The 16,358-nt window shown below is 40.2% G+C and overlaps 1 protein-coding gene across 20 annotated transcripts in view; it reads left to right on the plus strand.

Annotated features, from left to right (window-relative positions):
• Positions 1-16,358, plus strand: part of UNC79 (unc-79 homolog, NALCN channel complex subunit) — a 374,208-nt gene that overhangs the window by 297,245 nt on the left and 60,605 nt on the right. For 18 of the 20 annotated variants that reach the window (XM_063793093.1, XM_054666247.2, XM_054666242.2 and 15 more), the window contains 6 exons: positions 19-126; positions 3,737-3,853; positions 6,431-6,514; positions 10,395-10,497; positions 12,815-12,955; positions 15,873-15,911. In XM_063793093.1, coding sequence (XP_063649163.1) covers positions 19-126; positions 3,737-3,853; positions 6,431-6,514; positions 10,395-10,497; positions 12,815-12,955; positions 15,873-15,911 — 592 coding nt within the window. The remainder of the gene's footprint in view (positions 1-18; positions 127-3,736; positions 3,854-6,430; positions 6,515-10,394; positions 10,498-12,814; positions 12,956-15,872; positions 15,912-16,358) is intronic. The other 2 variants (XM_054666248.2, XM_054666258.2) reach the window with 1 other exon arrangement.

Here is a 16,358-nt window from a genome sequence, read left to right on the forward strand (position 1 = left end):
TAATATTTCTGTTTGTAGATCCTTCTACTAAAGGACTTTCAACTTTGGAAATGCCACGAGAATCTTCATCTGCCCCTACGTTAGAAGCAGGTGTGCCGGAAACAAGTAGCCATTCCTCAATATCAAGTAAGATTTCCTCTGCTGATTATTTCATCTGTACATTTATTTTGGAACACTGTCTGCTGCCTTGTTTTCAATTTTCCCAATCTTGGTATTGTATATATATTTTAATGTTGCATCAGCTTCCTTGGTGACAGTATGTTGTATGTTCTCAGAGACCCTGAGGAGTAGGATGGCCCACTTTCGTCCGTTTCTCTAGTGTTTGATAAATCACTATGGTTACTGACTGGCCAAGTATCCTAATTTGTTAAGGAATGATCACTGAATTCCATTATTCAATAAAATAAAAATCGTATAACCTGAACATAAAACACGGAATGGGTTTTGGGGCTCATGAAAAGCATTGTCTATGGCAGAATTTTACATGGAACACTTTTATTTAATTTGAGTCGCCTCCATCATTGACAAAATTTGATCTAGGTTATCGTAAAATAAATGTATGATATATCATATTCCCAAAGTCATGACTGAATTTAGCTCTTTTGGATTGGAGAGTGGAAATGGCACGACATTTTACAGGACCTGTAGGAGGCGAGTATTTTGAAACTGGCTTCTGTTACTGGGTCCTAGATTTTGTCCATGGGAGCTTGAGTTCCACTGAAGTTCCATAAGCGTGTCCACATGTCTCAGTGGGGTTAATTACAAGACTTTAGCATGAGACATTCTTACCAAGAATCAGAGATATGAACACAGATGCAATTTCTATAAACCTTTGTCATATGTGCTGATAAATGTTGTGTTTCATGTGGACATTGCCTGAAAAGCTATTTAATAATTTTCATTTGACCATCTTTTGATGATCCTGAAAAAACAGATAAAGATCTTAAATACTGGACTGGTAGTTTGGAACATCATCATCTTCATTGTTCATTCATTCATGCATTCATTCATTCAGCAACTCTTTACTAAGTGTCTGCTGGATGCCAGACACTGTGCTTGGCACTGGAGGTCAAAAGTGAATAAATAAAACACCGCTTGTTCTCCAGGAGTTTGCAGTCATAATAGTAATTATAGCTACTATCTATTTAACATCTATCATGTGCCAGGCATTGTGCCAAGTGGCTCACACACATTGTTATCTGATCCAATTCTTACATCAACACATGCGTGATAGATGTTGTTGGCCCCATTTTATAGATTAGGTAATTGAGATCCAGAGAAGCTAAATGACTTGCCTAAAGTCAAATATCTACTAAGTGATAGAGTCAGGAATTGATGCTAGGCCCTTTAGACTTACGAACCCATGTTCATTTTTAGTATACCACACTTCCTTTAAATAATTCAAATTCAGTTGTAATAAGGATTATGGAAATTCTAAGAAATAGTTTCCAAATGACAGTTATTTGCCCTTTTGGTAGCAAAGAAGAATGGCTAGTTCTGAATCTAATTATTCTTCTTTTATTACAAAAATCTGTTTGATCACATGATAAAATGCCAATTTTATGACCACATACTAAAATCATAAAAGTGTATCTTCTCCTAATTTGTATGAGTTATCTTTAATAAAAGATAGTGGGCTGGGTGTGGTGGCTCACGCCTGTAATCCCAGCACTTGGGAAGCTGAGGCAGGAGGATCACTTGAGCCCAGGAATTTGAGACCAGCCTGGGTAACATAGTGAGGCCCCAGTCTCTATAAAAAAATTAAAAATTAGCCAGGCGTGGTGGTGCACACCTGTAGTCCCAGCTACTGGGGAGGACACAGTGGGAGGATTGCTCAAGCGTGGGAGATGGAGGCTGCAGTGAGCTGTGATTGTGCCACTCCACTCCAGCCTGTGCACCCTGTCTCAAAAAAAAAATGAAGAAATAAAAAGATAGTGAATTAGAGTATAATTTGAAATAGGATTATTAGCTCAGTAGGACTCAAATGATAGTTAAATATACCATAAAATGAATTTACAAATTACAAATGTTTCATGATCCCAAAGTCATGATTGATCTAGACTTTGGATTTAGCTTAGCACTTAATTAGATTTCCACCTTTCTCCTCCTTGCCATTAAAAGCATGCATTCTATAGCTCTTGGTGGTGTGTTCTTGGACGCATCATGCCTGGTACCTTATACACTGAGCTAAACATTAAGGGTTTTATTCTCAGGGAATTCTGCTGTCTTTGAAAACACCTGAGAATTGAAGAAATTATTCAATCATCAGAGGTTTAAAATTTTCATTTGATTGAGTCTTCTAGATGCTGCTAATTTTTCAATTTGTTACATCTTCAAAAAGAATTCTGCTTTTGAATTTTACTTAAAGTTGTGCTTTTCAAGTGAGTCATAACATTGTAAGTTTTACCAATCAGTGGCAAAAACCAGAGATGTTTAGTATTAGGTTGAGTAGTCATTTCCATGAGTTAGGTTAATATTGACTTTAAGACACAAGAATTCCCATTACATCCTTCCCTTTTGATCAGTTTATCAGCTGGTTATTTCATAGCTAAATGTGTTGTGACCACCATTAATCAAACAGCATGCTAGTTACATTAAAAATAATGTTATAATTGATTTCACATCATACCAAGTTGCCACCTTGGTGCCATGATTGTGAAACGTGTGTATAACATTGAAGAGTTTCCAGGGGCCATGCGGTCATCCCGGTCTCTACCATCCCTTTCTAGGGCGTGTAGTTGATAGCTTCGGTTTCTGAAGTTGTTCTTATAACACAGAGAATAACCACAAGTTATCAAATATACAAGGTATTTGGGGTCATGCAGAAAAGTTGCATCCATGATGCTCTGCCTCTCTCACTGGGCTGGTTGGTAGGGATTGGTGGGACTGCTGGGAATAGGACCAGAGGAGACTGCTTTCCAACTCAGCAATCTACTGGCAAAAGTGTTTTTCATTGTTTTCTGGTTTGGAAATGCTAATAATTTGACATTTCACTGATGGGATATGTTTCAATGCTTAACTTACAGGATAAAAATGTTACCACTTTTTAAAAACAAAGATGTGTACTAGAATATACTCGTGGAATATTGTTTGATTCACATTTTTCAAACAGTAGGCAGAGGCTCGCACAGAGATTGAAAACAGCATTGACTTTGGAGTTGATATGTTTTGGTTTTAGGACCACCTCAGTGGCTGACTGGTTCCAAGTCATATAATTTCATTTGCTTCAATTTCTCTCTCTAAAAATTGGGGTTGATATGTGTCATCCTACCCTAAAATATACACGCACACACACACATCATGTACACACGCACACATACACAAGGACCTCATGGGGCTATGAGGAAGATGGAAATAATGTATGCACAAGCTCTGTTAAAGAAAGTTAAGCCATACATTTAAATTTGTTATTTGTCTTAAATCATTTTTGAAACATGGCAGGGTATATAATTTTAAAAGTAGATGAAGATAACCATATTTCATTCAGTTATAACTGGGATAAATATTTACAGGTGACAAATCAGTGCTAATGGGCACTGTTACCATCCTCACTGTGTGAAGAAAGGTATCCGGAACAGCAGAGTACCTTAATTTTTCATTTGAAAAGAAGCATACAATTTACCAAAAATTATGAATAGCAAATGAAGGGTCAATTAAAATTCTATATGGATGTGTGGAGCCTCTGTGTGCTGTGGAAATTTATTATTATAATCATCTCCTAATTTCCTCCATCTAGCTCAGTATAGGCAGATGAAAAGGGGATCCCTGGGAGTTCTGACAATGAGCCAGTTAATGAAGCGGCAGCTGGAGCATCAGTCTAGCGCCCCCCATAACATCAGCAACTGGGACACTGGTGGGTCAAGCTTTTTCTTCTCATTCTACCTCTCGGATTAGCGAATGCTACTTTCTCTGTGTCCACTCTGCTCCCTTGTTAAAGAATAGATTTTCTCTCATGTTCTTTGGTTCAGATAATTTTTCAAAACCACCTAAGGTAATTAGTAAGTCTATTTAAACTTCCCAAGTGTTCTAGAGTAACACGCTGTTCCGTTGAGGCTGGCCCAACTCTTGTTCTCTCTAAGACCCAGATTCCAGATATTAGGTTATTGATCTGGGGAGGAGGGAATGGAACTATGGTTTCATGATGCAAATAAAAAAGAAAACAGATTATCAATATTCTCTGTTGTATAAACTACAAAGTATGCCCCAAATGAGGGAATATTTATAGTAATACTAATAGTGATAAAAGTTGTCAGCTTAGTGACATCATGATCTGCCAGTAGGTTTGGGAATATGAGTTCTGTGTTTTAGCCAGCAGGGTCACCAGGTTGCAGCCACACACCCCCATGCTCATAAGATGGAACTGCATCTAACCTCAATTTTAAAGTAAGAATTGACTGCCATGACATGTCTATTCTAAACATGATCACTCTGCATTTTCTAAACTTTGTTACCACGTTTTGTACGTGTAATACCTTATCAAGCCAGTAGTACAGCCACAATCCTCTTTTAAGTGCCTGCCTTTTCTGTTTTTTTTTTTCTATAATTAAATGGGTCATTTGAGTTACAAGATTCTATATGTGAAAACACCTTGCAACATGCATGCACCACTAAAATGTAAGGGCTTATGATGGTGATATGCTCTGGGGCCTACCCTTGGATCGGACTCTTTTAGTATCGTGATTAATACTTTCTGGCTGCAGTGATATGAGATTATTTTAATATTCTTCCTGATGACTATGAATTATAATATCCACAAAAGCAAAATATTGAGATACTTTTATTTTCTTCAAAGCCATAGTATTTATGTACATAATTTTACTTGCCCTCATTATTCTTAGAGAGAGAGAGAGAGAGAGAGTGCTAGTCTAGATAACTAAATCCCACACAGCATACCCAATCTCACATTTAACAGATAGTTTCAACTCTCCTGGACTTTATAAGGGTTCTTTACATTGTAAAGGTTTAGTGTTTTCTCTTCATTTTAGTGATATGTGGTAGTGAGCAGTGAATAGCCAAGAGCCAACAGGCAAGGGAGAGAAGGAGAAAGACTGGACAGCCAACCTCAGGAGTTCACTGGGTTTGAATGAAGTCTTTCTGCCTACACCAAAGAGGACTGTGCTTTCTTCTTTATGGAGATGAAGCGATGTAAGGAACTGAGAATGGCAGCTTTTGTTTGATTAGGTCTCCGATAATTAAATGATGATGTGAGGGCTCTGAAGATGATTTTTACCTTGCTTCTGTTTTCTGCAGCAGGTAGCTCAGCCTAAGCTAACCAACCAGTTTAGATTCCGACTACGGTGACAACCTACTTCAATGGGCACAGTAGTTATAAAAAGGCAAACTGATCTCAATTTTCAGTCCAAATTTTAATCTAAGAAAATCTACATGATGCCAAATAACCCATTTAACGGTATTTTTCACTTTTCAACCAAATTTCAATCTTGTTCATGTCACTCTGGCTTGTCATTTAATATTTCCCATTTATATGCTGTCTGAATTTCTTTCCCGAGTTTTCCTGGGCCTGTTTTCCATCCTCCAAATTGGTTCTCGTGGTTCTCGAGTCACCAAGTCCTACAAGCGTCATCTCAATATTCTTGTTTTGATTAGCGCCAGAAAAAGTCCTCCTCACATCCGAGCCTAGGGGAGAGTCTGTGACTGTGTAGTACAATGTTAGGTGGCATGTCACTTTAAACTACACGTGTAGATTCAGTAATTTGCTGGTCTCCACCAGAACAGATGTGGCCATGTAGGCACCTGAGAAAGGCAGCCTAAAACGTGGATCTGATCAGTTCACATCAGCACACACCAGCTCCACCCTGAGAGCTGCCTCTTCTCCACCCATGCATATGAGACCTGCCTCTTCTCCACCCATGCATGGCGCCATGACTTACTGCTTTGCCTCATCTTTCATGTGAACAAACATTTTTGAAGCACCATGCCTCCATTTTTGCCCCCTCCCCCTTATTCCTGTTCCCCATCCCTCAGTCCAACACCTGTCATTTCCTTCTACCAGTTCCACATGTTTCCAGTATGACCTTTCTGGCCATTGCCCCAAATGATCACTTATGTACTTACTGATTTGCATAAAACATTTCTGTCATGGCTGTGATATTAGCCTTTCGTTTCCTATCTGGAGATATGAGATTTGAACTTTTTTGTGGGGGCAGGGTGGGGTGCTTGTCTGGACTTTTTGAGATAGTTTTAGATGCTGTCCTGCTTTTAGTTGCATTTCATAGAACTGAATGGCAGGTTTGTAGTGAAGCCCCAAATAACCCTACCCTAAAATCTAGGATGTGTTCTGTAAATGTTAATAATACATAGTAACAGTGACCAAAAAATTGGCCCCCAGAGATGATTGGTTAAATTCTTTGTGTTCTAAATGGTGCTAAGATGACCACATCAAAGATTGAAACCCTCTATTTATCCACAGAACAGATACAGCCTGGGAAACGCCAGTGTAACGTGCCAACGTGCCTAAACCCTGACCTGGAGGGACAGCCATTGAGGATGAGAGGTTAGTTGAGTCACAGAGTCTCTGGCTGTAAAAGCTGAAGGAGACTGGACATGTCCATCATTTGGTCACCCAGCAGGTGCAGGCTTTTTCTTAGCAGCTCCATGGAGTGGGGATGACCTTTGCCCAAACACCCCCAGTGGCTGAGAGTGCGTGACATCTCATCTTTGAACATGGCCAACAGTTCTTCCTTATAGTGACTTTCTAACCCTTGCACACAAAACAAGTCTAGTCTTCTCTCTCATATATATATATATATATATATATATATATATATATATATATATATATATATATATTCAAGCCATTCTCCTGCCCCAGCCTCCCGAGGAGTAGCTGGGATTACAGGCATGCACCACCGCACCCAGATAATTTTTGTACTTTTAGTAGAGATGAGGTCTCACCATGTTGGCCAGGCTAGTCACAAACTCCTGACCTCAGGTGATCCACCTGCCTCGACCTCCCAAAGTGCTGGGATTATAGGCATGAGCCACCATGCCTGGCCTCTTCTATAATTTTTGGACATTGCTTATTCCCTCAGTCCTTTCTGGACCAGACATTCCTAGGTCCTTCAGCATTCCTCCTCAGACATATCAGTTTTCCATATCATGCCATATCTACTCTTCTGAGCATGGTCCAGCTAATCTGTATTTTTTCTAGAATATTGAGGTCATAGGCTCTCTGAAGTATACATTGAAAAGATTCACTTGACTTGATGCTGCTCACAGAAGCAAGCTGAAGGCCAATCTGTGCTAAGGTCAGAATATTCATTTTCAAAATTAATCCCATGAATTTTAATTACCAAAGTAGTTAATTGTTACCTTTGTTCTTTTTTAATTGAGAAGGCAGATTAACCTATCATTGGTAGAAAAGCAGAATACCCAGAAAGAATTATAATCCCATCTCACAACTAGTCTTTTAAATCAAGTAGACCTATTTTTCTAGACCATGTCACTCTTCTAATTTTCCTAAGGAATGAGGTGCTATTGATCTCCAGCTTTTGCTCACATTTCTTTGGCAATGAATAACAGTTTTAGTCCCTGTACTGGATGAGGTAAGATTCTTCTCATCTATGGGGCTAGGAAAAGCTTTGATGAGTAGAAGTAAGGGTGGTTGAACAAATCTTTGGTGCTTGTTCATGATCTGGTGACTCAGTAGCAGCAAAAGTGGAATGAAGTGATGAGAACACTAAGATGGAAAGTCAGTCTCTTTCATGGTAAACTCAAGAGCCCATCAGTACAGCTGGGGGACTGATCCATGCATGCCTTTGAGACAAACACCTTCATAATTTTTCCTGTCTCCAAGACTCGCAAAGGGACTTTTGTCAAAATCTTCAGCTTCAAAGTTGGGCTCTGGAGGTGGGCCCCTCTTCATTCAAATTTCTGAGAGCCCTCTGTTTCTGCTGCTAGCTCAGTGTAGCGTGCACTTCAGCTATTCAGAAGGGGAGCCAGTAGTGGAGGCATCAGAAATGTCGGCAGCAACTTGGGGGTGATAGGGACTGCCTTTAACATTGCAGACTTATTGTGACTGAAGTATAACAACGGTGGCTGAGGTCTGTGGCTTCCTTTTTGCATTTCCCACCTCCTCCTAGTACATTACTTTTTGTTCCTACTTCAGTAGCAATATTTAGGGATCCATTGATTCAGCCAGTGTTGCCCTATGGGGATCAGTGTCCAATAACTGAACCTGTCTGCTTTTATAGATGACGGCCATAAATATTGCATCATACATTCCGTGCTGTCATATGGAAAAACAACTTCACAATGCTATTGTCAAAAACACCTCTTTCTTGGCATTTGTATTAGGCAATAATTAGTTTGAAACTGCCAGAATGACTTCGAGTGCCTCCCTTTTCTTGACTTTAATTGTGATTACTATATAATAGTAATTGGCAATAATCTTCTGAAAGGCTTGACTCAGAGGTTTTTTAATTAAAAAATCAATTTCTTATGTTTCTAGTAAGTCTATGTATGTATCATCATATATTGTATGGGCTGAATTTTTCCACTTTTAGCACAAGCATTCTGACATCTGGTCGATGTGGTCTGTCAATGTTCAAGAAATGTGGAGTATTGAATTTAAATTTTCTGTGTGTTGGTTTCTTGAAGCAACTTCATGCGGTTTACCGTGCTATTTAGTAATCAATTGTGTCTTCATTTATCTTGGACTATTTCTTGCCTTTTCTGTTATTAATCAGTGTACATTTATGCTTGTAATTCTGTTGCTTCCACTCAAAGTAACCTCTTTATGAAACAATTGAAGATCTTTGGGAATGATACACTTACGTATACTTAGGGAAGGATGTTATCTTGGATACAGCTGATAAACATAGTAGTAAAATTTGGATTCCCGTTTGGGAGCTTAGGAAGTGACATAAAGATATTTTCAGATACTTTCCTTTGCAGTTTGGATTTGCAAATGTTCTTCTTATACTCGTGTAACCTTTGATCAGGCAAAGGAGTCTGTAGAATGGAAGCATCTTGACTTTTCAAAGGCTCAACACTATTTTTTCTTCCTAAAATTCAGATTGAAACACATTGCCCACTTGGCTAGCTTTATGAATATTTTGATTCCTTTAGAAACTCATTGTCTGAATCATTCTCCTATTTGAGGAAATCTTTCTCCTATTTGAGGAAAGGTCATACCGGGTTTTTGTTTGCTTGTTTGTTTTCTCCCAGCACCAAGATACTAATTCCTTGATGAGAAAGATTATTGAATGACTCTTGGATTTTTCTGCCTTCTTTCCTGTTTGAGGAACTTAGCGTTTTAGTTATTACTTTGTAGAACATGGCATTATTCTGGATGATCCCTTTGAGATTCTTCTTGGGGTGCTTCATTTTCATGAGACTCTGTCTTGCACTAGTGGCTTTCTTAATGGAGAACAGCTTCCTGACTTTCCAGACTGATTTACTCATCCCTGGACCATGTTGCTAAGATTCTTGCCTCAGATTTCTTTGAAGACATCAAACCCCAAAGTTTTAAACACCGTGGTATCGATTGGCTGACGTGGAATGAGTCACTGGATGGTTCCTTCAAAAAAACTTGATATTACATTCATAAATACTTCAGTTTGAAAAATGCAAGGCCAGGCACAGTGGCTCACAGCAGTAATCCTAGCATTTTGGGAGGCTGAGGTGGGAGGATCCCTTGAGCCTAGGATCTTGAGACAAGCCCAGGTAACAAGGTGAGACCTTGTCTTTACAAAAATACTTAAAAATTAGCCAGGTATTGTGGCGTGTGCCTGTAGCCCCAGCCACTTGAGTGGCTGAGGTGGGAGGATTGCTTCAGCCTGGGAGGTTGAGGCTGCAGTGAGCTGTGCTCACGCCACTGCACTCCAACCAGGGTGACAGAGCAAGACCTTGTCACAAACAAATAAACAAACACACTGATATTTCTTAGCTCAAAGATCTCCATTGCTTAAGTGCATGGAGTTCTGGGATCTTACCACCTTCCCATATTAGCAAAACTGTAATGTTGATATGCGTTTGTGATTTTAGAAATGCAGTATCATATGGGAAGTTTCCATTTATGCCTACAAATAAGAATTGTAGCTCTTTTAAGGGTACCCTTGAATAGATTTTCCCCTTTGTCTTTCATCTTTGTCTTTGGACCCTGCTGGCACACCTGAGCTCTTTCTGATTTCTTTCAAAGTCAAGAAGCAAAGAGAGAGAAGTCTAGCTCTTCACTTCAACCAAGCAGAAACAAATCACAATCTTTCTTGACTTCATTTCATGATTGAGGGCTTTCTGCAGTACAATTGGGATGTCCAAGTTGTATTCCTGGGAATGTGATCTTTGGAGGGTTTCTAAGAGGAGAACCAGGCCTTTCTTGGCCCCTTGAAGCTCATCTATATTCACTGGTTGTCCCTTTGCTGCTTACCCAGGTGCCACCAAATCCAGCCTGCTATCAGCACCAAGCATAGTCAGTATGTTTGTGCCTGCACCCGAAGAATTCACTGACGAGCAGCCGACGGTGATGACGGACAAGTAAGCTCGCACAGTTATTTTCTTCACCATGTTTACAGAATTTGAGTTTGGTTACCACAGTGGTGAGAAAGTTTCAGAAAAAGCATGCTTTGCTTTTAAGTCATAATTTGTTCTTCCAGTATATTGCCTGGCACACAGATGCTTGTTCAGTGAGTATGATAAAGAATAACCAAAGCGGGTGGATTGCTTGAGCCGAGGAGTTTGAGACTAGCCTGTGCAACATGGCAAAACCCTGTTTCTACTAAAAATACTAAAATTAGCCAGGTATGATGGTGTGTGCCTGTAGTCCCAGCTGCTAGGGAGGCTGAGGTGGGAGGATCACTTGAGCCTGGGAGGTTGAGGCTGTGGTGAGCTGTGATGGCGCCACTACACTCCTGCCTGGGTGATAGAGTGACTGTCTCAAAAGCAAAACAAAACAAAACAAAGCACTTGTAAGATTTCAAGTTTAGAGAAATCCCCTTGGACCAGGAAGCCTTCTTGGTAAAAGTGACCTGATTGATAAATTAGGTAGATGATATGGTTTGGCTATGTTCCCACCCAAATCTCACCTTGAATTGTAATAATCCCCACATGTCAAAGGTGGGGCCAGGTGGAGATAATTGAATCATGGGGGCAGTTTCCCCCATACTGTTCTCATGGCAGTGAATAAGTCTCACGAGATCTGATGATTTTATGAATGGGAGTTCCCCTGCACAAACTCTCTTGCCTCCTGCCATGTAAGATGTGACTTTGCTCCCCCTTGCCTTCCACCATGATTGTGAGGCCACCCCAGCCATGTGGAACTGAGAGTCAATTAAACTTCTTTCCTTTATGAATTACCTAGTCTTGGGTATGTCTTTATTAGCAGCATGAGAACAGACTAATACAGTATGCTTCTGATAAAAGGTGAGGAAGGGGCCAGGCGTGGTGGCTCATGCCTGTAATCCTAGCACTTTGGGAGGCTGAGATGGGCGGATCATGAGGTCAGGAGATTGAGACCATCCTGGCTAACATGGTGAAACCCTGTCTCTACTAAAAATACAAAAAAATTAGCTGGGCCTGGTGGCAGGCACGTGTAGTCCCAGCTACTCGGGAGGCTGAGGCAGGAGAATGTCATGAACCTGGGAGGCGGAGCTTGCAGTGAGCCGAGATTGTGCCACTGCACTCCAGCCTGGGTGACAGAGCAAGACTCCATCTCAAAAAAAAAAAAAAAAAAAAAAAAAAAGTGAGGAAGGTAAGGTGGAAGGGGCTGTTGTGAGTATCCCTGTAGCTGACCATCCATTACTCATTGTAATGACCTGACAGCCACGACTGAAGAAGCGGTGGTGCCTGTCTCATGCAGCTGCCTTGGAAGGTCCACACAGGTCATTGAGTTGCCCACGGAGGGCTCTCTCCAGCTCTTCCTTTGGGATTACCCCCCTCCCCAAGTCTTAATCTTTCCTATTTGCCTTTCTGTGCACTCCATTTCTTTTCTTTTTTTACTTAGAAATGTGAATCCTGTATTTTAAAATGTCAATTTGTAAGAAATTTTTATGCTGTTTCTTTGGCCTATATTTAGGAAGTTTTCAGAAGGAAGGGTCACAACAGCAGTTGTAGTTCTTGATTCCCTGCTATTCCCATTAGACTTTCGCTTCCCTTTATAAAACCGCTCACTTTATCAGCTGGCTTTGGTTGAGTTGAATGAAATGGACCCTACATTAGGACACTACAAAGAGTGGTAGGTTGGAAGTTACCTAAGAGCGGGTGCCATTGTTTGTGCTTTTACATACGACACTCGGCAGGCCTGGTGAGTTCATAAAACTCATCTGAGTGAGTGGTGGAGAAGAGACTCCATTGTCTCCTCAGGCTTTCCAGATGGTTCTGTAGACTTGACTACCCTATCTCTTACCCACAAATAGAACATTTTCTGAAAGCCTCCATCCGTGCCTAAGCATTTTTCATTTTTAACTTCAACAAATTAAAAACAAATCTAGTTACTGACTTTCCTCAGCAATAATGTCAAATGCATCAAATCCTTCATCCACAGGCTTCAAACTGATGGCCCAGTTGGTACTCATTCTAAGTGAGAGCAGTCACTCACATACAGGCCAGATGCTGGGGAACTGAAAGAACATTTTCAGTCATCAGAGGCACCTTCGTGGTCTCTGCCATGTGTGCTGTTTCTGTATCTGTGGTGATGGCAGCACTGGAATCCTCTACTGATTACCAGAGTGGGGCTCCTGATCTCCTTTTGGAGACTTTTCCAAGACCTACTAAAAACAGCCATGTGTGTAGTATTTTATATCTTGAGACCATGGTTCTTTCTTTCATGGAAAGCATGTCTCTCTTTTCTTTGCAGATGCCATGACTGTGGGGCCATTCTTGAAGAATACGATGAAGAGACACTTGGGCTAGCCATCGTGGTCCTCTCCACATTCATTCACTTAAGCCCAGACCTGGCAGCCCCGCTGCTGCTGGATATCATGCAGTCTGTGGGAAGGTGAATGTCAGCTTCTGTTTTGTTTGGTAGGAAGGTCCTTTATTCAGTCTCTATCTTGAACTAAAAACTACCAGTTCAAAAGTGAAACATTCAGCCACCTTGTAGATACTGGTATTTGTGACATCAACTCAGACTAGTTTTAAAAACCAAATAGACTCGTCTTTCGACTGAATTCTCCAGCTGCGTAGGGTCATGAGTCACAATGTCAGAGCAAAGCTAGGGGCAACTGCACTAAGGAAACCCACTGTTTGTTATCCCTGTCACTAAATGAGCTGATGGTTGTAACCATGCACACAACTGTCAGCAGTTGATAGTAAGCACTTCATAAGTATTACCTGTTATTATTATTTCTCTTTACCTGTTTTGAGATGGATTTTCTAGGCATTTGTAATCTCAAGGACACCTCATTTAACTATGAAACTTGGGGCATTGTTGTGTGAGGAGACACATAGTAATTATAGCAGGTTCACATTTCTGACTCAGATAAAAGAAGGATGCACACATTTGGGGAATAGGGCTTTCAACCTGACTGAGAGATTACGCTTAGCTGCTTTGAGGGTGTTCATGCTAAGAAAATTCTATTTAGTAGATAGGACATTAGAATATAAAGATATATTTCATGGATAGGAAGAAAGCTCAAATTCAATAACAAACTGTAGTCTTAGCATGCACAACTTATAGGAGAGGGTTGAATTAAATGCCACATAAATGTATTAACATTTCCAATCTGTGTGAACAGTGCCAGGTGCTTTAGGCTGCAGGCGTTAGACAGAGCTCTTGGCCTCAGGTACTTTGGGCTTAGTTGCTGTGACAGTTACTGTGGACTCATTGACTAGCCAAATAAGATAGGGCGTGATTAAATGCTGTAATGAGTGGAATGAGAGAGAGCTAAGTGCTAGAGAAGATTAGTATAGGAAAGATTTCTTAAAGTTTATAAGGAGGAGGTAGCACAAGAACTGGATTCTGCAAACTCTTGGCATTTGAGGAAAGGAAAGAGAATGACTCTTAATATTGCTAAAATTTAATCCTTTTTTAAAAATGAAAAAATGTTGACTTCAAGTTGAAGACAAATAGGAAAGCATTATAAACTCCTCAACCCCAAAAGTGTATGGCTTTCTTATCCTCCCTCCCTCCAGTTTTTTTGGTAGTGTCCTTAGGAGTCATATAGACAGATTGTATAAAGGTAAGTGTGACCATTGCATCTCAAGACTTCAAAATAGCCCATGTGCCAAGTAAGGGATGGATATGGGGATATGGAGAGATAAGAGAAGATGAATTACTTCATTTAAGCCCTTGAGTTTGACCTAGTCATAGTAATTGCAGAATAAATGTTGTCAGCTATCAGCAATACTTGGGGAGTTGAGAGTTTTTATTAATACCAGGTCACAATTTCTACTATCAATCAATACTTCTTAGTTTCAGAATGTATAGAGTTATTGTTCTGGTCTGTTATCATCTCTTTGAAACAGATGATCTAAGTTGTCATAGCTATATAGAGGGGTTTGTTTCAGTTTTGTTTCTTTTGTTTGTTTGTTTTAACATAAGTGAGAACAATATATGTTCAAACATTGCCAACTGTTAGGATTGAAACACATGAGCTTTGAAGAAAAGCAAGGGAAAACCAGTAGCAGATACATTTTTACATATTTACATACACATATATTTAAATCTCTACCTCCTTTGGGTAGACTAGCAAGAGAAAGGGAGTACATTTAGTGCAAGCTGCCACAATTCTTAGCAACCTAAGCCTAATCACCAAAGCTACCAAGAAAACAGATTCAACTGTCAGCAAATTCAGGGCTTCCTGGCATGCCTCACTTCATCACGAAGAACAGATGAGATCATGTGGTTTTACAAACACATTGTTTATTTGTGCTAATTATGACCACGGGGACCATTCCCAGCAATTCCAAGAGTTTGTAAGCTCAGCATAACTCTTTTGTGGATCACTCAAGCTTTTCCATATGATCTCATACTTTGCTGTCTGCTTGGATCCCTCTTACACGATCCCTTTCTGTAGGTACAGCCTTTAAAATCTCGTTTGCTGCACCATTAATTACTGTTACTGTTTAGTTTACTTGTCAATGTTTATCTATTTGTTGTAGTGACATTAGCATGAGAAGGTCTGTAAACAACACAACTGGGAATGGTGTCTGGTGTTAGTGGTTGCTGGACCCCCTATTCCTCTCTAAGTGGGGTCTTGGCTCAGCTCACTCTTACACCTGTAGTCCTAATCAAGTAAATAAATTTGCAACATCCTTCTTATCTGTTTCGTCAGTATCTTACTGATCCAGACGTGTTATTCTAAACCCATCAGTATAGTCCATTCTCTTTCTATATGATAACATATAGAATATTTCCACACATACAGAACCGTATAATTATACTTTTCTGGAAATTACATGCTCCATATCGTTTACTTAACCAATACATTTCTCTTCTCAATGTAACATTTCCTTTTTCCTCATTTCAACCCAACAGCTGATAAATATTCCTGTTATCTATTTTACTATCTTATGGAGGCTTTTACCGCTTGTGGTTTGTTTATAGTTAGGTTTCAGAGGTTATATACAAAGAAATGAATTTTGAGTTGAGTTAATATGGAGAGGAGCTGGGTCAAATGTTGTTGTGATAACTGTCTGGCCTGGCTGCAGGCACCATTTTGTAGAAAACCAACTTTAACTGCAAGTGTTTCCGTGAAAATGTCTAAGTTGACATAGCAGGTCTCAAGGACTAGGTCAAGTTTAACTCTAGAGACTGACCACTGAGTGGGCCCTCTGTCCTGTCAAGGGAATTGTCAACATTATAGATGTCTCCCCATCTAAACTGGAAACACAACAGGTCCTCCCACAATATTAATGCATTTCATCATGGAAACCTAAGATATTTGTGTGACTCTCTTTACTTTATTTCCTAGATTGGCATCCAGTACTACCTTTTCTAATCAAGCAGAAAGGTAAGGTCCTAACGGGAGCCCAGATCTCACTTTCTTTTCTCCTCTGTGCATGTTCATCCTGTCTCTAAAACACCAGTGTGGGGCTGGGTGCAGTGGCTCGCGTCTGTAATCTCAGCACTTTGGGAGGCCAGGGTGGGAGGATCACTCGAGCCCGGGAGTTCAAGACCATCCTGGGCAACATAGCAAGACCCTGTCTCAATAAAAAATAAAAAATAAAAAAAATACCAGCTTGTGCACCACGGAGGGAATATTGTTAGGCTCCAATTGCAGCTCTAGAGAGCACTAGTTATTCATTTTCTGTTCATGCCTTCATTCATTCATTCATTCACTCATTTTAGCCAACAAATACTTTTAAGCCCACCCTGTGCTAGACACTCAGGCCTTCACTGGGGGCAAAACTGACATGATTCCTGCTGTCATGGGGCTTATAGTCTATCCATGAAGCCA

Source organism: Pan troglodytes, chromosome 15, assembly GCF_028858775.2.
Source record: "Pan troglodytes isolate AG18354 chromosome 15, NHGRI_mPanTro3-v2.0_pri, whole genome shotgun sequence".
Lineage (NCBI taxonomy): Eukaryota > Metazoa > Chordata > Mammalia > Primates > Hominidae > Pan > Pan troglodytes.